This window comes from Nelumbo lutea, chromosome 4 (assembly GCF_056320005.1).
Source record: "Nelumbo lutea isolate HS-2025 chromosome 4, American lotus-T2T, whole genome shotgun sequence".
Lineage (NCBI taxonomy): Eukaryota > Viridiplantae > Streptophyta > Magnoliopsida > Proteales > Nelumbonaceae > Nelumbo > Nelumbo lutea.
Window position 1 is genome coordinate 97234321 of NC_142687.1, and position 23229 is coordinate 97257549.

The window sequence follows — 23229 nt, forward strand, 5'->3', positions numbered from 1 at the left end:
CTCTTGCAATAATGTCCTCGCAACACTAAGGATATGTCCATTCTTGCGCTCGGCCACACCATTTTGCTGAGGAGTATCTGGACAACTTTGTTGCACTTGTATTCCATGATCCTTCAAATAGGATAAAAAATCTCCATCAGTGTATTCTCTTCCTGAATCTGAATGGAGAATATGCACTTGTGATTGAAACCAAACTCGCACCATAGCATGAAACAACTTAAATGTTGGGAAAACCTCACACTTGTGGCAAAGAAAGTATATTCATGTGTACCTGGCACAATCATCAATGAACGACAAAATATTTGTATCCAAGCTGAGAAGAGAGAAACAGTCCAGACATCACTATGTATAAGCTCGAAGGGAGAGGTAGCATGCTCAGATATGTAAGGAAATGGTAAGGTACGACTCTTACTTAAGCAGCAAGAAACACAAGATGTATCAAAGGTGTGCATGGAAGGAACTTTATTCTTAATAAGGCCTGAATCAAGCAAAAATTTTAATTTTTCAAAATGTAAATGACCCAGATGCTTATGCCATAAGTCTCAAACATTATTTCTATGATTTAGAAAGGAACTAGAAGTGGAGGAACTGAAATAAACTGATGATGCTACTGTTTAAGGCTTTTCGAACTCCAATGCAAACAGATGGCCCAACCTGCGCCCCTTCCCTTTCACCTTCTCAGTGTTCCGGTCCTAAATCAAACATCCATCACGAGAGAAGATAAGAATGTTACCTTTATCAACTAATTGGCCAACATAAATCAAATTTGTAGTGAGATTACGAACAAGAAGGGTCTTGGTAAGAGGGAAAGATGTAGTGGGTTAAAGCTTAAGAGACAGATCACTACTACCAATGATTAACTTTTCACCATTGGTAGTAACAATATGTTTGTAATGGGTTTTAGTAAGGTTACTTGGTTGGTTAGGGTAGGCTCCTGTCATGTGGTTGGTAGCTCCAAAGTCAATGATCCAAATATGAGAAGAAGCACAATAACCGGAAAACTCACCAGGTAAGCCAATAACAAAAAGAGCAGAGGGAATAGCAGATGTTACCAGTTGTCAAATGTTTTGCTCAACTGTAGATGCCAAAGAATCACCTTTAACAAAAGAATCGCCACTATCGGAGGTCATTTCAGCAAGAAAATAGCAATCCAGACGCAAGGATATCAGAGACAACCAAATTCAACAATCAAGAACTCAAGATGATAGTCCAAAAAAGGCAAGTTTTTAAGACTGTCAAGTCTAAGGCCTTTCAAATATGAATCTGAAGTCTGAATGAAATAAATGGGAGGCAAGAAAACCCTAGGACAACACCAGATCTAGGGTTATAGGTTGACCGAGTCAGCCGATTGAGAGAAATCTGTGATTTACCAACACATCAGACGTCGTCTTCACGAACAAGGAGGTATCTTATGCTGATCGAGGTAGTTCTTAAAATCTCCAAACCAGAAACTGAGTGTAGGGTTAAGGAGAGCTTGAAAGAACCCTTTGATCTGGAGAGAAAAACTTAAATCACAGGCTGATGTTGAAGGCCTGAAGTCCAAAAAAAAGTTGCAATCCAAAAATGGAAACTGTATAGTGCTGCCGCCCCAAGAAGAAGATCAGTATTCCTTCGAAAACTTCACCAAATCAGATGTTGTTTGTAGGTGGAATAGATCAGGTCTAGGCGACACCAAATCTGAAGTCCAAAGCTATTGCAGTCTAAAAAAGGAAACTGTACAGTATTGCCGCCCCAAGAAGACGACCAGAACTCCTTAAAAAACTTCACCAAATCAGATGTTGTTTGTAGGGAGAATAGATCAGGTCTAGGTGACACCAGATCTGAAGTTTGGCCTCAAACCAATATCTCCCAAGAGAGATCTAAAGAAATCTCTCTTGCTGGTTGTGCAAAGAAAGAATAGAAAAGGGTTGATCAAGATAGCCCTAATACGACAAGTTTACTGCTTCTAGCAAGGTTCAAGAGAGTGAAAATAGATCAGAGAGCAACATGCTCTGATACCATGTCAACACTCTTGGCCGAATAGAGAAAGGAACAAGAATAATCTTAGAGGTGTCAAGAATGAATGACCCCTACCTTAGAGTCTCTTATATATTAAAAGGTATGTACAATTACAAGAATGCCCATACAGGGCTAAAAGAGAAAAGAAGAATAAGATGTAAAAGTAATATACAACAGGGACTATACTAATAAGGAACATCAAGTTATAGAGTCTCCACAACACCCATCTTTCTCTGAGAGATAAGGATTTCATCCTTGGATCTAGCAACTTCTATGCCAAGAAAGTATCTCAATTCCTCCAGATCTTTGATCTCAAACTCTATATGAAAGAAATATTTCAGATCATTAATCCTGATACATCATTACCAGTTACAACAATATCACCAACATACACAATTAGGTAAATGGCCAAGGATCCTCTCCTCTTCACAAAGAGGGTATGATTAGACTATGTCTGTACATAGCTAAAGCTAACAAGAGCAGCCCTAAACCTTTCAAACCATGCTCTAGGGGACTGTTTGAGTCCATAAAGAGATTTCTTCAGCCTGCAGACCTTCCCTTTCATATCTGTTTCATACATCCCTGGAGGAAGAGATATATAGACCTCCTCATGTAACTCTCCATTCAGAAATGCATTTTTTACATCCAGCTGATAAAGTGGCCAGTCTGAGTGTGCAGCCAAAGATAGCATAACTCTCACAAAAGTCATCTTTGCAACAGGAGCAAAGGTCTCTAGATAATCAATCCCATATGTCGGTGTATAACCTTTTGCAACCAGCCTAGCCTTGTACCTTTCAATGGTGCCATCAGCAAGATATTTGATAGTAAAAACCCACTTACAGCCTATTGGATCCTTCCCTTCAGGCAAATCAACTACTTCCCAAGTGTCATTCTTGTGCAGGGCATCAATTTCTGTTCTCATAGCATCCATCCGTTTTGGAATAGTAAGAGCTTTTGACACAAACCTGGGAATTGGGTTAGAAGCAACAGAAGAAAAGTAGGCAAAATATGAAGGAGAGAGCAAACTATAAGAAAGGCGTTTGGAAATGCAGTGTGTAGTACACTTCATTTTTCCTTTACTAATAGCAATAGGGATATCAAGGTCTAGAAAGGATGACTCCAAAGGGGCTGTATCAGTACCTATTGTCTCTTCTGTGACTGGAAGTGTAGGAGGCTCATGTGCTGAAGGGAAAACAATCTACTCACTTTTGGTTCTTTGCCGTTGGTACAACCTGGGATTAAAAAGAGGACAATGAGGTAAAGGAGGGATAAAAACACTAGAAAGAGTCTCAATAGAAGACTCAATTGGGATAGGAAGGGGAAGAGCAAACAAGTGTGACAAATTCTCCCCCTCAATAAAAGACTCAAAAGTGACATCCATTGAGACATACCGAGTGCTAGTCTTCAAATCAAAACAACAGTAACCCTTTTGTGTGGGGGAATAACTAAATAAGATACATTTGTGGGATTTTGGTTCAAATTTATGTCTCTGGACACTTATGATATGTACATAACAATTGCAACTAAAGACACGAAGAGGAATAGGAAAAAGATCCTTGCCCAGATGAAGAAGACTGAAGGGAGACTTAAACCCCAAAACCCTGGATGGCATACGGTTGATTAGGTAGGTTGCAATGAGAACAGCATCACCCCAAAATTTTGTAGGGACATGTGAAGCAACTACATTCTATTCTGGGGTCCTAACACATGAGCTTTGGTGAATAACCCCCAAATCAATGAGATAGCAGGTCAGTTTTTTCTCAAACTATTCTTTCACATTATCGGATCTGAAAATTTTAATTCTGGTATCAAATTAGGTTAGGACAAATTCATGGAATTGCCTCACAAGTCTAGAAACATCATCACGGGACTTCATCAAAAAATATCCAAGTGAACCGAGAAAAGTCATCAATGAACAAGATAAAATATTTGTAACCACCCATAGAAGGTAAGTGGTAAGGCCCCCACACATCAAAGTACACAATATGAAATGGAGAAGAAGATTTTTTTATTACTCAAAGGATAACTGCTTCTACAATGTTTTGACAATTCACATGACTCACAATGAAGAATAGACATACTAATTCCCTTAAACAGCTCTAGGAATAAAATGACTTAATGTAGAAAAAGAAAGATGACCCAAACGAAAATAACATAACATGACTCGACTGATGGACTCTGTAGATGTAGACCCAAAAGCAGCTTTTCCAAGTTGTTCATGGCTCTGTCCAAGAGTGTCCAGCAGATATATTCCATTCGCCTCATGGCTACTCCCAATCACTTTCTGAGACTCCAGATCCTGAAAAACACAATAGAAAGGAAAGAATGTTACACAACAGTTCAATGACTTAGTTAGGCTACTTACAAATAACAAATTAGTATTTAGCTTGAGTACATAAAGAGCAGAAGGAAGTACCAAGGAATTTGTAGCCTTGATGGTTCTCTTGCCGGAGATAGGGGCAAAAAAGCCATCGGCTAGGGTGATTTTGTCACGGTCAGGAAGTAAATCATAAGAAACAAACAAAGTGGAAAGGCCGGTCATATGATCAAAAGCACCATAATCAATAATCCAAGGGATCCAACGATTACTTAAGATAGTTGTATGATTGGCAGAAGCCCGTATACCTGAATTTGCAAATGCATAAGAGGTTGAATTTCCTGGAGGGTTGGAAGAAGAGGCCACACCCTCTAGGTGACTGATCATCCTTCCAAACTTCTCATATTTTTCCTTCATAGCTGCTAACTGCTCACTAGTAGTCCATCTCTTCAGTTTGGTATCTGTCACTATCTGGACCAGAAACAATATTGGCACTCCCTGCCTTCATATTATCAAACTTCTTTTGAAAATGAAGAGGAAGAAGCTCAGGATGCAATTCCCAACACTTGTATTTAGTGTGTTTTGGCTTCTTATAGTACTTACAAATAATTTCTTTCTTCCTTGAGCTACTTGGAGTCCCCGCAACTCACTTGGGTTTCACTCCCATATTAGCAAAGTGATCATCTAGACCAGCCCCTTAAACCTAGACAAGTCTCCTACTTTCTTCACTACTTACCAAGGCATAAGCTTGAGACACTTGAGACAGTGAAATACTATCCTTGGATAAAATATTTTGCTTTGTGATGTTATACTCTGGATTCAACCCTATCAAAAACTCAAACACCCTATTTCTCTCAACAAGTTTATTGTAGGTCTCAGCATCATTAGTGGTGTCCCAGGATACAGCTTCTATCAAATCAATTTCCTACCATAAATACTTCAATAAATTTTTTGGAATAGGTTTCAACAACACTATCCCAAATTTCCTTTGCTGAATTCATCCACAAATAGTGCTGACTAATCTGTGGTTGCATTGAGTTCACAAGCCATCCAATAATAGTATAATTTTCTTGCATCCACTTTTCATATGATGGATCATCTTCCGAAGGAGCCTTTGCTCCCGAAGATAAAACCCCATTTGCCTCTACTGCAGATATGAATTTTTAGTGATTGTGACCAAGCTAGATAATTGGTTCCATCTATCTTGACCATGGTCACAACCAGTAGAGAGTCTACAGAGGCTCCCGAAACTTGTCCGGATTCAGCAACTTGCTTGTTTTCAACTTCTGAAGGGTTCATCTTCTTAAATACTTCGAAAATAACTTCTAACAACTTCGAATAACAACAAATGAAGACAGAACAAAAACCGGGTTATGAGCCAACCTCTATGCAGTTGTACTAGCTACCTGCGTCACACCTGGAAGCCGGGAGAAACAAAGAAATCTCATCCGCTCCTTGTAGACTTCACAGAACACCAATCTACTTGATTCGATTTTCAAGATGAAGGATGAGAAGACTTTCAGTCACTAAGCACCCATGTCAAACTCCTTGTGGGGCCCACAATCAGATTTCTCCAAAAAATTAGGGTTTTGGGCAACACACTTGAATCTGTCAGGAGGACAACAAAACCAGCCCCTTCTCTCCAGAAACCATTAACAACTAAGCTGAAATAGGTTTCTTTACCTATTCATACGATTCAGTTCTCTATACACACTGTGTATGGGAAAAAAGGTGAAAAAAAGGGAAAAGTCGAGCCTGCTCTGATACCAACAAGAAAAACAACCTTTTGAAAAGAAATGACTGTTTAAAAAGTTGCAGAAAATCAAAAGGAAGTAACAGAAATCAGGTTTCAAGAAGAGAGAAGAAGAAGAATGTGGCGACAACTAGGGTTCAAAGAGAGAGATTTTCGAACATAACATTCTCTCTTACACCCTTAATTCCATTTCATTAAGTAAAACTTTAATAATTTACAGAGAGACCCCTAGTTTAAGGCCCATTACAGCAAAGAACATAAAAACAAAAAAGGATAAACAGCCTATGGGCCATTTGGCCCATCTTCTCTACAGATACCAAGGCCTATAAGTTTCTCGTCTCCCAACAATGAGTTTTTGCTTTCCTTTTGGTGTTGAATCCTATGTATGAATCCATCAGGGTGCAAATATTGGGAAGTAAAAAATCTCCCTTCAGTCCAAGAAGTAATAACATCTTACAAGAAAACAACACAAAGTTCTTAGTTCTTACCTTCATTTCATTGTTGGTCTTTCTATGTAAGACTAGGTTTGTTCTTTATTTATTTTTTTATTTTGAAGCACCAATGACCATGATTAGGTCAGAGAACAATACAGAACTCATATAATATTAATGAACTTTGAGGAAATTGATAATGACATATCCATTTGAATTTACTATATATAATTAAGATTTTCAGATATTGTTCACTCCAACAAGTTCCTTTGTTGGAACGAAACAATAAGATGCAAAATTCCAAATAAAAAAAGAAAAGATTACTGCACCTCATTAAGCTTTGCTGAGAGCTGATCAAGTAACTCAATGCGGCTCTTTGACTTCTCCAATGCTTGCATAACCTTCCCTTTTTGAAAAAGTAGCTCCCTTGCTTCATTTTCTTTCCCAAGTTGAACATCAATTGCTGCCTGTTGCCGAAGCTTCTCCGCTGCCTCTGACAACCTTATGAGCCTTAACCTTGCACTATTTGCTGAACCAATAACCACATATTTACTGATAAATATATTTGTATGCAGAGTACATGCCTCGTCTATTATTATGATGACATACAAAATGATAGCTGTGAAAGAAAATCTATTTTTTGTCAATTGATGATGAATGATTCTGATCAGCAGGTAAAAAACAGTGGTTGTTATATCATCCTTAACCTGATCATGAAATTGAGACCTTTCAAATCTATTATTAGAAGCTTCCAATATAGCTGATCAAACTTCTATAGGCAGGAAAGGTAGGTATACACACAGAGATATGAATAAGTGTTATTTACACATATAAAATTACACTTCAGGACTTGTGATTCAGAAGAGGATATAACCCTTGACAAAGTCATATGGTGGCACAGGTAGGTATTTCATAAGCTAACCCCAAATATTTGGTACAAGGATAAGGCCTAGTTGTGTATACTCTAAAGAACTGAGGCACATGCAAACTGTCAAAAACCCATAAAAAGCATGGTTCATCAAGTATAGTAAAGTATGAACAGTATTACAAAACCAAATGATCTAGATTCTCAAGGAACCATTCAACCTAAAATCTTAAGCTGTTAGATTAGATCCCTGAATAGGTTTTTATTCTCTAATGCACCCCCTCACGCAAAAGTTCATCAGGCTTGAAGCATGGACAAGCACTGGCCCACCCATACCTTGTGCTGAAAATTAATTAATTATAATGGGGGTGATGAGAACTGAACACTAGACCACTTGATCAAACAAGCTCTGATACCTGGTCCAGGAACTGTTCAACCTAAAGGCTTGAGCTGTTAAATTAGATCCCTGAAAAACTCGGCATTCTAACAATAATGGCTTTGGAAAGAAAGATGCTGCAACAATAAGCAGTAAGAAGCTCTCAACTAACAACAATGTCAAGGAACTTTAATTAACTGGATTTTGATAAGTTCAGTGCAATTCTACTCTATGTACCATCGAAGTATTTCTAATTCCGTAGTCCGTACCATGACTTCTAGCTCATCTTACAAGGCTTCCCATATAAAGGAATGAATGCTTTCAAAGAATCCTCAAAACTCCTACGTTCAAGTGCAGAGCAGAAATACATGCAAATTTAGTGATATGCCCTTCATGCTGCCACTTTGAAACCAATTCTGGAGGAAGTCATCTCGTTTTCCAAACTCCAAATGCACTCACCAGAAAGATGTTAACAAAAACAGCGCATCTTATTATATTGTTATATGAATTAGTGTTATTTACACATGTATGAAACTACACTTCAGGACTTGTGATTCAAAAGAGGATATAACCCTCAACAAAGTGGTATGGTGGTGCAGATATTTCATAAGCTAACCCCAAATATTTGATATACGGCCTAGTTGTGTATACACCAAAGAACTCAGGCATATGCAAAATGTCAAAAACCCAGAAGAAGCATAGTTCATCAAGTATAGTAAAGCATGAACAGGATTACAAAACCAAATCATTTAGATCACTTGAAACACTTGGCATTCTAGCAACAATGGCTTTGGAAAGAAAGATGCTGCAGCAATAAGCACCATCAAGATTCACAACTGTCAATAATGTCATGGAACTTAAATTAGCTGGAATTTGACAAGTTTGCATAGAATAACCGTTCACTGTGATTCCACCCAATGTCCCCTTGAGGTATTGTTAATACTGTACAATGAGTTTTAGCTCATCTTACAAGGCCTCCCATGTAAAGAAATGACTGCTTTCATAGAATCCTCAGAACTCCTACATTCAAGTGTAGAGCAGAAATACATGCAAATTTAGTGATGTGCCCCTCATACCGCCACTTGGAAACCAACTCTGTAGGAAACCATCTCCTTTTCCAAACTCCAGATGCACTCACCAGAAAAATGTTGACAAAAACAATACATATTATTTAAACTTATCTATGTAGGATAAGATGCACAATAATAAAAAGATTAACAACAATAATCCCGTGCCTTTCCACAGGTTGCATGTAACTCTTATTTGCTGGTTTAATAAAATTTCATTCATTTATCAAAAAAAAAAAAAAAAAAAGATGCACAACAATATATTTTCAGAAAAGAAAAACCATAGAACAAAAGGTGAATTAACAACATCTTCTTGCTCTGTTTTTATTGATTTTCCATCCTTAAGGAATTCACTACTCTTTCTGCACTTGCTGAAATAAAATTATTTATAGTTGCAATTATAGTTTTGGCCATCCCATTATTATTTGATCTTATAGCTTTGCATGTGAGAATTTATCCCATTTAAATGTAATCAAGAAAGTTCTATCCTGGGCATAATAATGGATGAAAGTGCAGTATTACAACTGAGGTATAGAGAAAGAAGAAAGAAGTAACGCAAGAGTTTTTCTCGAAACAATCTTATCTTTTCAAAGCCTCTGAAAGGCAGAAAATCATTTCTTCCTCTTTTCAGATGTCAGACCCGAAATAATAGCTTTTTGACTTTTCAGACATCAAACTTTGAGTTATCAAACACAACCTTAGTCTCTTTTCAATTTTTTTATGATAGCATGTTGAAAAATTTTTTCTATTTTTTTTGGTCAGTAACTCAGGAAGAATTTTATTAAAATTATGAGAAAACAGAACAACAAGAAATTGTGAAAGAAACAAATAGACTCAACAGAGTCTAAATCCCCCACAATATTAAAACTGAGCCCACAACATAGATTGTCTCTGAACCCCTTGCTTAGCTAGACCATTCACCAAGCTGTTGGTAGACCTTTTAACCAATTTACTTGAATGAACATGTCCTTAGAGAGCCATTTGAGCCATCTGAGATCATTCCTTAGATGTCAAGACACTCCTTCCCCCTTCTTTTGCCATCCATGACTATTTTGGAATCACCTTCAATAACTAACCTTTCGAAACCCAATTCTTTGGCTTTCTCAACCCCAAAAACTGCTACCAAGAATTCTGCTGTGGCAACATCACCTTGCTCAATTGGATCTGAGAAAAAGGCACATATGTTTCCTTCCTCATCCCTAATTACCCCTCCAATTCCAGATGGGTCTAGATTGCCCACACAACTCCCATCAAAGTTCAGCTTCATCCAGCCACTAGATGGAGGTGACCATTCCATTGTTTACCAGCTGTCTTCTAGAAGAGGAGTCAGCAATAGCCCCCCCAAGACCTGAAAAAATCATCGACTTAAAAACAGAGAAAATATTTAAGGTCTTGACCTGTTGTGCAACTCTTAGAGTTATGACCTCTATTAAGGCTTCCTTACTCCCCTCCTTATCCTGGAAAGCTCTTGAGTTTCTTTCTTCCCAGACTGTCCAAACCACTGCTGCCCTAGTACATCTCCACATCAACCTGCCCCTCCTTTTTGTACAACTGCAAACAGAAGGGCTAAACAACCCCCCCCCAAGCTATCAGGAGGTAGCCACTTGCAACCAAAAAGCGAAGCAAACCAATCCCAAATAAATCCAACAAAGGGACAGGGGATTAAGAGATGAAATGCAATCTCACCATTTAATTTGCATAAGCCGCACCAGTTGGGGGACAAGTACCAGTTTGGTATCTTCCTTCGAAGTAAACCACAAGTGTTAATATAATCATAAAACACATCCCAGCAGAAAGCACCAACTCCAGGAGGAATGGGAACACACCAAATTTCCTTAACAAGGAAAGAAGGAGAAGAGGAAGGTGAGGAGGCAATAAGAGAGGTAAACAAAGACTTACAGGTGAAAAGTCTAGCTAGATTAAGGATCTACACCCTACTATCCAAACCATCTTACCCTAGGACTACAGAATTCAGCAAGGTAAGCAAAGCAGACATGATGGGAACCTCAAACTCTCTAAGATTCCTAGTGAAGCCCAAATTCTAGTTCAAACCAGAAAGAGAAGAAGGGGAGCAGAGAAACTTTTTCTATTTGAAAGTGGAGATTCGACTGCCATTTTCAATATGGAATGACATAAATGCTATCGCATTACCTTAAATCCTATGATACTCAAAATGCTATCTCCTTTCAGTGTTGCATCCACTCTTCCAAATGGATGGCGTGTCCACGTTCGACATGCGTTAGATTCCAACACTCCATGATTCTTGAGGATACTTTTAAATAACATTTCCTTTCTATCTTCTACGTTATTTGACATACATGAACAGCTAATGTACAAGATGAATGCCATTTTTCACATCAAACATTACTTAGTAACAACAAAGGTAATTCTCACAGGTATATAAGGTTAGGATTCAAAAAATACGGGCTATTTTAATAGTATATAATTTTCCATGGACGTGTCTACAAGTCCATGTTTTCTTAGCTTGCCAAGTCAGACTCTTCAATACATGTAAAATTCAGACTCCTGTATCAGTGTCCGTGCAACATGGGTTGATACTTATCCATTATAATATCAGATATTGCATGGATAGTTACTAGAATATATGCACACCTATAAAATATATAAATGCTACATTTTAATCATTATATATAAAAAATTGAAGAATAATAAAAAACGTCACATTCATCACCCTCAGCTTATAAGTCCCTACCATGGTTGATATTGTGTAATGTTAAATTTCAATGAATTTAACAATATTTAATGTTAAAGTATTTAAAAAGGACATTCAGCTTAAAGTGCTTAAACATAAAAAAATGGTGTCAGCATGTTATATAGGATATTGATGTCCATATCCATATCATTGATCTCAAGAAATAAGTTGTATGCCCATTTCACATATCCACCTTTAGCATATAAGCATCTTAGATTAACTCTTTTAAACTGACTGATTCTTAGGAGCTGTTTGAAAACAGCTCAAGTGGCTATACTAAATGACTTATTGCTTTTTGTCTTTAATGGATGGAATGTTGTCGTTGATCCTAGGGCTTCTCATTTCACAACACCTAGGTAGGCCAAACCTGTCTCAGTTTTGTTGAGGATGGAAGTTTTGAAGAGTTTCTAGGGAAGGGACAGGAGGTGTATGTCAGAAGATTGTGGAGAGGGCGGCGGAGGAAGTAGGGGAGCTGAGGGAGATAATTAGAGATCAGGTGGTGGTCGTAGGCAAGCAAACTGGGGGGGGGGATAAAAGGGGACTGATGAGGTAAGGAAGATTGGCGAGGAAGGAAAGGAGACAATGGGGTATTGTGGTTGAGAAGGGGAAGGTTTTGGGAACCATTGAGGAAGAGTTAGGAGATCTGGAAGAAAGGAGAATACTGGGGCAAGGGAGACTGGTAGGGAACAGGTCTATCAGAGAAAAAAATATAGAACAAGGGCTTTAGAAGATAAGGAAGAGGGGGAAGCAGGAGAGGAACAAGAGGAGGTACGGATTGAATATACTCACCAGGTTAGCGAGAAGGCTGATTTTGAGAAATTAATTGATACGGAGGTGAGGATAAGCAAAATTCTGGGTTTGTGCATTTTAGAGGGAGAAGAGTTTGCAAGGAGAGCTTTCAGAGAAGTCGAAGATGATGAGGGCAATAAGGGAGAGGAGAGGAAAGAGTGAGAATGTTTATAGGAGATAAGCACTGAAGAAAAAAAAAAGAAAAAAGAAAAAAAGATATGAGAGAGGAATAGAAAATCAAAAATGAGAATTTGTTCATGGAATGTAAGGGGGTTGAGAGATCCAAAACAAAGAGAGGTTGTCAAGAACTTCGTAAGGAATTTCAGAGTTGATATGTTGATGCTTCAAGAATCAAAGTTTGAAGAGGTGGATTGGGGAATTAGTAATGATTTATGGGGCTCTGTGGACAGGGACTGGGTTATAAAGGGTTCAGAAGATCTGTCAGGAGGTCTGATTTCAATATGGGATGCAGGTTTGCTGAGATAGGTGGGACTTCTGCTGGGAGCTTCTCTATTTCAGTAGTTCTGGAGCATGAGTCGTAGGGAATAAAATTTCTGATTTCGAATGTGTATGGGCCAAATCTGGATAGGGAAAGGGGTAATTGTGGGAGGAGCCAAAGCCTATCAAATTTGAAAGTATGTGGATAGGACATCCAAATTTTCTAGAGTATGTTGAACAGAAATGAAATTCTTATCAAGTTCAGTGGTCAGTTGGGCATATATTGATGAAGAAACTGAAAATTTTGGAGGATTTAAAAAGATGGAGCAGGCAACTGTTTGAGGATGTAGAGTTGAGAAAATAGGAGGTTTGGGAGAGAATGGCCAGGCTGGACAGGTTGGAGGACAATCTTCCTCAAGGGGGGAGGTTGGAAACAGAGAGACTGAGAGAAAATTTGAAAAAATTAATTCATTTTGAGGAGGCTTCATGGAGCCAAGAAGATAGGATGTTGTGGCTCAAAGAGGACACTGCAATTTTTCAAGCCATGGTGAGGGGAAGGAGAAGAAGGAACACAATTATGACGTTGGAGAGAGAAAGAGTTATTGATGACCAGCAAGTGATTGCTGAGGAGATCTGCAATTTTCATATAAATTTATAAAAAAGTAATGCCTAATAGGAAATAACATTTGGGGGAGCTGGAATTTGCTCATTTGCTCAGGTGGAAGGAGGGATGGAGTGTCTGGATAGAGAATTTGAGGAGGAAGAAGTATGGAATATTGTCAAAAAGATGAAGCGGATAAGGCCCCAGGGCCTGATGGTTCTAACATTGGTTCTACAAAATTTGTTGGAACATTATCACGAAAGATTTGTCAGATATGTAGAAGGAATTATGGGAGGAGAAAAAACTGGAAAATGTTGCCAATGCACCTTCATTTCTCTCATCCCGAAAGTGGATGGAGATGTTAGGGTTAGGGACTTCAGGCCGATTAGCCTAGTCTCTAGCCCTTACAAAATCATTGATAAGGTGCTGTCTAGGAGGCTGAAGATGGTGTTGCATTTGGTGGTGCCGTGGTGGGTTCGACTCAAATGGCTTTGGTCCAAGGGAGGCAAAATCTTGATGGGGTTTTGATTGCAAGTAAATGCGTGGATACAAGAATTAGAAGTGGGGAAGCAGGGGTGATCTGAAAATTTGGCTTAGAGAAGAAAGAAGATTTCGGCTGACTTTTGGCAGTTTGAGGGATTAAGAATTTTGGCTTGGTTCTTGTTCTCTGTACTGTCTTTCTATTATATGAGACATATTTTCAGCTTGTAGGTATTTCGTTGGGGTCACTCCTTGTCATCTGTCTTAGTTGTATCTTTTTATTAACAGTAATAAAATTTCTTCTTTATTTATCTTCAAAAAAAATAAACAAAAAATGTAGTATTAATAGTTATCAGATAAAAACAGTCAAACTTGTAGAAATTTTTTTTATCAACAAAATTGGTATAAAATTGTTTTGGAATGGTAGAATACTGATATGTTTCATTCTATTGCCAATTGGCATATTTATACAGTAAGCTGATGCAATGAATAGAAAGAAAGAAAAATAGAAAGAAAGAAAAATAAAAAGAAAAGAAAATAGAAAGAAGAGAAAATAGAAAGTACAAAAATAGAAAGAAAGAAATAGAAAGAAAAACTTTCTAAATCAATCCTTCCACAATCCTAGGAATATATACAATTCTATTTTCAGATCTCAACCAGTAACCCCACGTTTTCCAACACTCCCCCTCAAGCTAGTGAATAGAGATCCTCCACTCCCAGCTTGGCTATAATTCTCCGAAAGTCTATACTATTGAGCCCTTTAGTAAGTACATCGGCCAGTTGTCCTTTTGTAGACACATAGGGAGTGCAAATCAACTTGCTGTCCAGTTTCTCTTTTATAAAGTGTCGGTCAATTTCGATGTGCTTCATCCTGTCATGTTGAACAGGATTGTGAGCAATATTGATGGCTGACTTGTTGTCACAATATAGTTTCATACGCTCTTCTCGTGGAATCTTCAGGTCTTCTAAAATTATCTTCAACCAGAGTAATTCACACACTCCTTGTGCCATAGCCCTGAATTCTGCCTCTGCACTTGACCAAGCCACTACATTTTGCTTCTTACTCCTCCAAGTGACTAAGTTTCCTCCTAAGAAGGTACAGTAACCAGAAGTGGACCGTCTATCTACTGGAGATCCTGCATAATCGACATCTGTATATGCTTCAAGAGCCAGTCCTCCATTTCTTTTGAATAAAATTCCTTTTCCTGGATGGGCTTTCAAATAGTGTAGAATTCGATGAGCAGCCTGCAGATGAACTTCTTTAGGATTATGCATAAACTGACTTATTACACTTACAGCATATGCAATATTCAGTCGTGTATGTGCAAGATAAATGAGTTTTCCAACTAGTCTTTGGAACATCTCCTTGTCTACACTTGCATTCTCGTTGGCTTCTCCAAGTTTATGATTGGGATCTATAGGTGTGGAAGCTGGTTTACATGCCATATTTCCTGTTTCTCTCAAAAGATCAACAACATACTTTTGTTGAGAGATAAAGATGCCTTGTTTAGAATGTGCAACTTCAATTCCGAGAAAATACTTTAGTCTCCCCAAGTCTTTTATCTCAAATTCTCTGGCAAGGCAGTTTTTCAATGCTTCCTTCTCCTTTTTATCATTCCCAGTAACGATTATATCATCCACATAGACTAATAGTGCAGTAACTCCCCCTGAGGCTGTGTGTTTGATAAACAATGTGTGGTCACCTTGACTTTGCTTGTAACCTGTACTCAGCATTACCTTCGTAAACCTTCCAAACCATACTCTCGGAGATTGTTTGAGACCGTATAGTGCTTTCTTCAACCGACAAACTTTGTTCCCTTTAATGCCTTCTCCAAAACCCGGTGAAACGTCCATGTATATCTCCTCTTCTAGATCACCATGGAGAAACGCATTTTTTACATCAAACTGTTGCAAATCCCAATTATAGTTAGCAGCCAACGACAGTAGCACCCTTACTGTATTCATTTTAGCTACTGGGGCAAAAGTCTCCTGATAATCTACCCCATAAGTTTGTGTATATCCCTTGGCTACCAGGCATGCTTTGTACCTTTCTAATGACCCATCAGATTTGTACTTAATTGTGAACACCCATTTACAACCTACCGTCTTCTTGTTTCTTGGTAGATCCACAACTTCCCATGTGTTGTTTTTTTCTAATGCCTCCATTTCCACTCTCATGGCTTTTCTCCACTCCTTATTAGAAAGTGTCTCGGCTTGAGTATTAGGAATTGGAATGGTGCTAAGGCTGGCTATAAAACTTTTATGGGATTTAGAGAATCTTTGGAATGATACATATTTGGCTAAAGAGTACAATGAGCGTTTGGTACATTCTCTAGTTCATTTTCTCAGTGCAATAGGTAGGTCATACTCATACTCAGACTGTGAAGGTGTAGGTTCAGGTTCTGAGCATCCCTCAGTTCTAGGATTAGGAGTTGAATCTTGGACTTGCACAAGTTGAGGATCTGGATTTTTCCTCCTAGAGTAAACATGCATATATCTCACATTATCATGCACATCATTCGTGGGGTTAACAGTGTCTGAATTTGGTTCAATGGTCGGGTTGTTTGACTCTTGTTGAGACTCAGAGGAATGTGACTCAGAGGGATGTGATTCTTGATGATTGAATGTCTGTGAGGAGGGTAATACATCTAGGGAGAGTAGATCCGAAGCCTTATGTTCCATTAATGAGGGCTCCCCCTGAAGATAAGGTTGAGTGAAAAAAGATTTTCCTTCCTCAAATGTGACATCGATGGAGGTGTAGAATTTTCTGGTGGCTGGATGATAACATTTATAACCTTTCTGAGTTGGGGAATATCCCAAGAAGACACACCTGATTGCTCGTGGGTCTACCTTTCCCTTATTATGGACATGAACAAAGGCAGTGCAGCCAAAAATTCTTGGTGTGAGATTATTTGAGGCTCGAATATCAGGGTAAAATTGAGAAAGGACTTGTATTGGGCTTCGGTTGTCAAGAACTTTAGATAGAAGTCTATTTATGGTGTAAGCAGCAGTAAGGACAGCTTCCCCCCAATATTGTTTTGGCACCTGATTTTGAAAGAGAAAGGCTCGGGTGGTTTGCAAAAGATGGCCATTTTTTCTCTCAGCTACCCCATTCTGTTAGGGAGTGTTAACATAGAAGGGTTCATGCACAATGCCTTCTTTCTGAAAAAATGGGGACAAATTCTAATTAAAATAATCTATAGCATTATCAGATAGAAACTTTTTAATTCTCACACTAAACTGAGTTTGGACCATGTTATGAAAGTTAGGAAGAATCGTACCCACATCAGATTTAGACTTAAGAAGAAAAATCCATGTGACCCTAATGCAATCATCAATAAAGGTGACGAACCATCTGGAACCAATAATATTGGGAATTTGAGAAGGGCCCCATATATCCGAATGAATCAAATAAAAAGGAGTTGAACATCTTTTATTGTTGATTGGGAAAGAAATCCTTTTGTGCTTAGCAAGTTCACAAACATCACAATGAAAGGTTTCAACATCAATTCCTTTAACAAGAAATGAAGCATTGTTTTTAAAATAGGAAAATGAAAGATGACCAAAACGGAAATGATGACGCCAAATTAAATCTTTATTGGAGGTAGATAAGAATGACTCGTGCATGGCATGCATAACAGTGTGAGATGATTTGCTGGTTGCTTCAAGGTAGTAGAGTCCATCTCTTTCCTTAGCAAGTCCAATCTTCTTCCCCGAAACCTGGTCCTGAAATACACAGTAAGAAGGGAAGAGCACAACATTGCAGTTTACATCCTGGGTGAGTTTATGTATAGAGATAAGGCTAGTGGATAACTTAGGAACATGAAGCACATTTTTAAGTAATAGGGATGGAGTAATTTGAATATTCCCAATCCCTGCCACTGTGGTGAAAGAACCATCAGCAACAGAAATTTTTCTATTACTAGGACAGGGTGTATAGGTGAGAAAATGTAATGAAGAGGGTGTCATGTGGTCAGTAGCTCCAGAATCAATAATCCATGGAAAAACACTAGCCGAGGCATGTAATCCTAGAGATAAAGACTCACCTGAGAGAGCAAAAGAGGTAGAACCACTTCCTGGTTTCAAGGATTTCAGGAAGCACCTTAGCCTTTCAATTTCTTCATCATTAAATGGTCCCTGACTTGAGTGTTCTTGCTGCGGGATTGTGGAGACATTATGGGCCTGTTGAACTCCTTTTGAAACTCCTCGATTTCCCCATTCCTTGCTGGATGTGGGAGGTTTCCCATGAATTTTCCAGCACCGATCTTTTGTGTGTCTGGGCTTCTTGCAATAGGTGCACCAAAGGTTATCGTTAGAATCAAGGGTGGTTGTGTCACGAGCCAAGTTGTGATTGTTCTCACCCTTTGAACCACTATAACTTCCTCCCCTTGCCACCATGGCTGAGCCTTCGGGATCTTTAGGCTCAAGCATGATTCCACAGCGGCTTTCCTCAGCTCTGACAAGGGCTATGACTTCATTCAATGGAGGCACTTCTTCTTTGCCAAGAATTTGTATTCGGACTTGATCAAATTCAGCATTCAGTCCGACCAAAAAATCATACACCCTATCTCTTTCAATGAAATTCTTCAAGATCACAGCATCATCTGCGCACTTTGTCTCAAGAACCCGATAATGATCAAGCTCATGCCATAAATTTTGCAGCAGATTTGCATACTCTGTAACACTCCTGCTCCCTTGTTTGGCCGCCACAGTCTTCACTTGGACCTCATAGACACGAGCAACATCATGGGCTTTGGAATAGGTTTGTCGGACAACATCCCAAATAGCCTTTGCAGAGGGAAGAAACATACAAGTATCACTAATCTCGGGTGTCATTGAACTCCACAACCATGACATAATCATGGAGTCCTCTTCGTCCCAAGCATCAAAATTTGGCTCGCCCAACCTTGGTCCTATTCCAAGGAGGTGACTAATTTTTCTTTTTCCCTTTAAATAGGTATGCACTAGTTGTGACCACTTCAAGTAATTCTGACCATTCAGTCTATATGTTGCCTGAATATTTTGCAAATCACCAGTGTGAGGATGAGAATTTGTTGCTCCTTCATCGGTTTGGATGGGAGCACTTGTTGCAGTCATGTCGGACATTGTTAATGGAGGAAAAATAAGGCCAACAAGAAAGGAGAATAAATGAACACTTCTGGTTACAGATAAACACTGAAGGCCAGAAGAGAAAAACACAAAAAACTGGCAATGAAGGCCGAAAAAAAAAAATCTCAAGGTTGACAAACCTAGAGCTCTGATACCATGTTTTGGAATGGTAGAATACTGATATGTTTCATTCTATTACCAATTGGCATATTTATACAGTAAGCTGCTGCAATAAATAGAAAGAAAGAAAAATAGAAAGAAGAAAAAAGAAAATACAAAAATAGAAAGAAAGAAATAGAAAGAAAACTTTCTAAATCAATCCTTCCACAATCCTAGGAATATATACAATTCTATTTTCAGATCTGAACCAGTAACCCCACGTTTTCCAATAGAGACTCCTTAAGGGCAGAAGTCATGGCCTTGCTCCAAGGCCTGAAATTGGCGAAACAATGGGGAATGCAACACTTAGAAGTGGAAGGAGACTCCAAGCTGGTAATAGGGTGGATACAATTTGGAAACTTGGGAGTATGGTCACTTAGACAACCTCTAAGAGAGACTATTAGCTTAGCAAGGGAGATTGGGGTGCATTTTAAATGGATAAAATGACACTTTAGCTAAGCAAGGAGTTACTAGGGAGGCTTTGTTTTGGGCTTGTTTCTAAAGTTCCTGTCCTGATGTTCCACCCATCCTGTGGGTGGTAAATTTGTAATTGTAATTTTATTTAAATCCATCAATGAAAGTTACCGTTTCCTATAAAAAAATAGGTATAGGAGTCATTGTCCTTCTTTACTATGGTTACCATTTTCCTTCTCTTTCATCCTTTCTTTTTCTTTTCTGGTAGACTTCTAAAATATACAAAATTTAAGTTAATACCAATGAAGGTGTGGATAAAATAAAGATTAAGATCATGATTTTAATCCCAGTTCATTTATAGATAAACTCAAATCAGCCTTAACCGCAACTATTTAGGGTTCACTATTGTAATTTCTACCTAATAGTTAGTGACTTGGTGTTATTTGTAGCCAATGCTAACTATTAAATGGTCCAGTATGTCTCAGAAAGATCAATTTAACCTGAGCAAGCTCTTGCCCATATGGTGAAATCAGTGGATTCCGCACACTTCAGACCTGTACATCCATTGTTCATACATATTCGTTAATAGAAAGCTGACTCCATGTGTACCACCTCTTATATGAGCTGGAACAAATAGTCCAAGACAAATTGGTCAGCAAAGCAAAATTATTGCCTGAAAGTCCAATACTTCTATAGAGGCCTTCATGTTGTGAGGTATTTATCTTTAGACCGTTTCTTCTGATACAGAAGCATGAACCCAATTAATGAACAATCAATCCAACATCGCCTATTGCATCCCACCTTGTGAGCCACAGAAGGTGATAATACAGATGACCATCTAAAATAGGTCATTTCTAGCATTCTCGGATCAACAATTTATCCATTGCAGTGTAACCCCAGAACCCATTTCAAAACCCACCTTCTGATCCCTTTTACTAGAACTCTCTGAGGGTCTAGCAGCAAAATTGTCGCAGTTTCATAAAGAAATCAAAGGAAGAATTTCACACGAATTGAGTAAAACCTCCTGAGAAGCAAATTATCTCGCCTTAATTGTCGTAGAATCAATGATTTAATGCAAGTGATGAAGGGAAGATGGATTCGGATTTTTCGAAAAGAAAAAGAGCAGAGGCAGCACAAACACACCTTTGAACCTTGTTTTCTCTGCTTCAGTGTGAAGCTGGTCGAGTTGGGTTCGTAGCTCCTCTGTCTTGCTGATTTTCGTTCCCATGCAGAGCGTCCGCCAAGGAGGCCTGCGAGTTACAACATTTGTACCAGCGTTCAATATCACTCTCTCTCTCTCTCTCTCTCGCCTGGCAATTGCAATTGCAACTCGCGTGTGCCGATTACCATTACCAAGCCCATCCCTGTCGAGATCGGCTTCAGTGCTCACAACTGTGCTTACACCATTCGCACAGCCTTTCTACACCGTGCATTGGGAATATTTCCGTATTTGGAAGATATTCCCAATGCAAGGCTGACAGTGAGCACGGGCATATCAGCACTGAAGCCGATTTGGGTGATAGAACTATTAGAACTTTAGACTTGGAGGAGTCCAAAACTGAAAGTCCGATTATTTCTTATTTCGGATGATAATCGGATCCAATGCAAATCAAACCCGATTAAATGAAAGGTGCCAACCGGTTGGTTGGTAATCGGTAATTGGTAAGGTCTCCTGCTGATTGTAGATTTGTAGTGGTGACTTGGGATGAATCCCGTCTGCATTTGGATTGGGGGTTTATGGGTTTGGGGTTTATGAGTTACCCCGTTGTCATACTGTGATACCGCAAAGATTTTAACCAATCACAACCCCGTGAATTTTGATTAAAATCCACCTGATTGGTTACTAATTTTATGATGCTGGTCTTAAGTTTTTTGATTGTCGACCATCCAATGTCTTGGGAACTATTCTATGTTGGTTCCTTATAATTCATCAAAAATGAGAGGCATGAAAATCAAGACTATTTCAGCCTTTGTGCAGCTGCAAATGATTTGAAGAATTTACCATTGGGCCTGGATTGTGAAGTTAGGCCCATTTAAATTTTAGCAAAATATCAAGCAGAGCCCACCCAACTTGCACCCTCGTCTAGGCAATTCCATTGAACAAAAGGGTTTGCCTTTGTTGGCAAAATCAAGAAAATATGTTAGCAATTGAAGAATGCAAATGAACAGAATATTTTGATAGATGGCGCATAACACTATTAAATTGATGTGGAAGGAAACTCAAGCTAATGAGTTTTGAGTCAAACATGGTTCTTTTTTCAAGTTAATGGCTTGTTTGGTTTGAAGGATAAAGCAAGGAAAGGAAGGCAAAAGTAGGAAAATCTATACAAGATTTGTAAAGGAAAATCTACATTTCCTTTCCTTCAAACCAAATGCAGCCTAAATTTCTGAGTTCCATTGAATCACTTCTTATAATGAGTTTTGAGCCGTTAGTTGCAATAATTTTCAAGTATTCAAACTTGAAACTAATCCTTAGAATCACAAAGTATTTAGAATTAATTCTTTGGAAGCATGTCAAACACAAATTGGTCCTACCTGATCAAAAGACCCAAACAACAACTTGCCATAACCTATTGGTTAAATCCTTTACAAAAATTGGCACATAAAAGATAGAAAAAAAAATTGAGATATTTGATTTCACAATCTTAGATTATATTCTGAGATTTAACTCGAGTCTCCTTTTTATCAACCATAAACCACCTTATATATTTTTTCCTGCACCGTTTGAAAGCTTCAAGGTTATGTTTGGATTAAGGAGAAAACAGGGAAAACAGATAAGAATGGATTTGTTGTTCGTGTTGAATTCTTTAGCAGAACAGAGCTGATGAGCTAGGAGATTTAAGTTTGTGATTCTAATAATCAATTTTAAAGAGTTATCATCTAAAACCCCCTTCGCTTTTCCCCATTTCTACTATACTTAACCTGACTTAACTTCGGACAATTTTTGTCACCTAACACTTACCTTCCCTTAGGTCACTGTTAGTTATCAATTATTATTGATAGAAGAAATCCAGTTTGGCCATTAATTATTTTTAGCGAAAAAACTAAGACCCCGTTTGGTTTATGGGAATAGGGGTTTGGAATTGGAATCAGAATTGACTATTCCGATTCCAACTTTTTGGTTTGATGGAATGGGAATCCCATTCTCATTCCTACTAGAATGGCATTCCCCCATTTGAGGGAATGGTCATTCCCTGCCCCTCCCTTGGTAATGAAATCCCATTCCTGCTGATTTCAATTCTCAGTCCCATTTCTGTCTGAACCAAACAGAGTATGGGAATGGATCATTCAGATTCCGATTCTTGGAGGATTTCGACTCTGACTCCGGTTCCGATTCCGACTGCAAACCAAATGGGCCCTCTATTAAATTTTTTTATTTTAAGAATCAACTTTAAAGGATTATTATCTAAAACTCACCTTCACTTTTTCCGTTTCTCTTAAACTTAACCTGACTTATTCAAAACCTTCAAAGACCCCACTATCAATGAATTTTTGTTGTCATATCTAGACCCAATTTGGTTCACGAGAATAGGGATCTAGAATCGGAATCACATGCCCAATCCTACAGGAATGGCATTTCTCCATTTGAAGGAATGGTCATTCCCTGCTCCTCCCTTGGGAATGAAATCCTATTCTTACCGATTCCAATTCCTATTCACATTCCTATATGAATCAAACAAATTATGGGAATAGACCATTCCAAATTTCAGAGGAAATTC

At 38.5% G+C, this 23229-nt stretch overlaps 1 protein-coding gene across 2 annotated transcripts in view; it reads right to left on the minus strand.

The window, feature by feature from the left end:
* LOC148862065 (forkhead-associated domain protein) overlaps positions 1-21058 on the minus strand; it is a 47573-nt gene extending 26515 nt beyond the window's left edge. Inside the window, exons 1-2 of one of the 2 annotated variants that reach the window (XM_088986712.1) lie at positions 20654-21058; positions 6829-7028 (exon numbers count right to left, since the gene is read on the minus strand). In XM_088986712.1, coding sequence (XP_088842838.1) covers positions 6829-7028; positions 20654-20738 — 285 coding nt within the window. In that variant the 5' untranslated portion in view covers positions 20739-21058. The remainder of the gene's footprint in view (positions 1-6828; positions 7029-20653) is intronic. The other variant, XM_088986711.1, reaches the window with a different exon arrangement.
* Positions 21059-23229: the final 2171 nt, after the last annotated feature.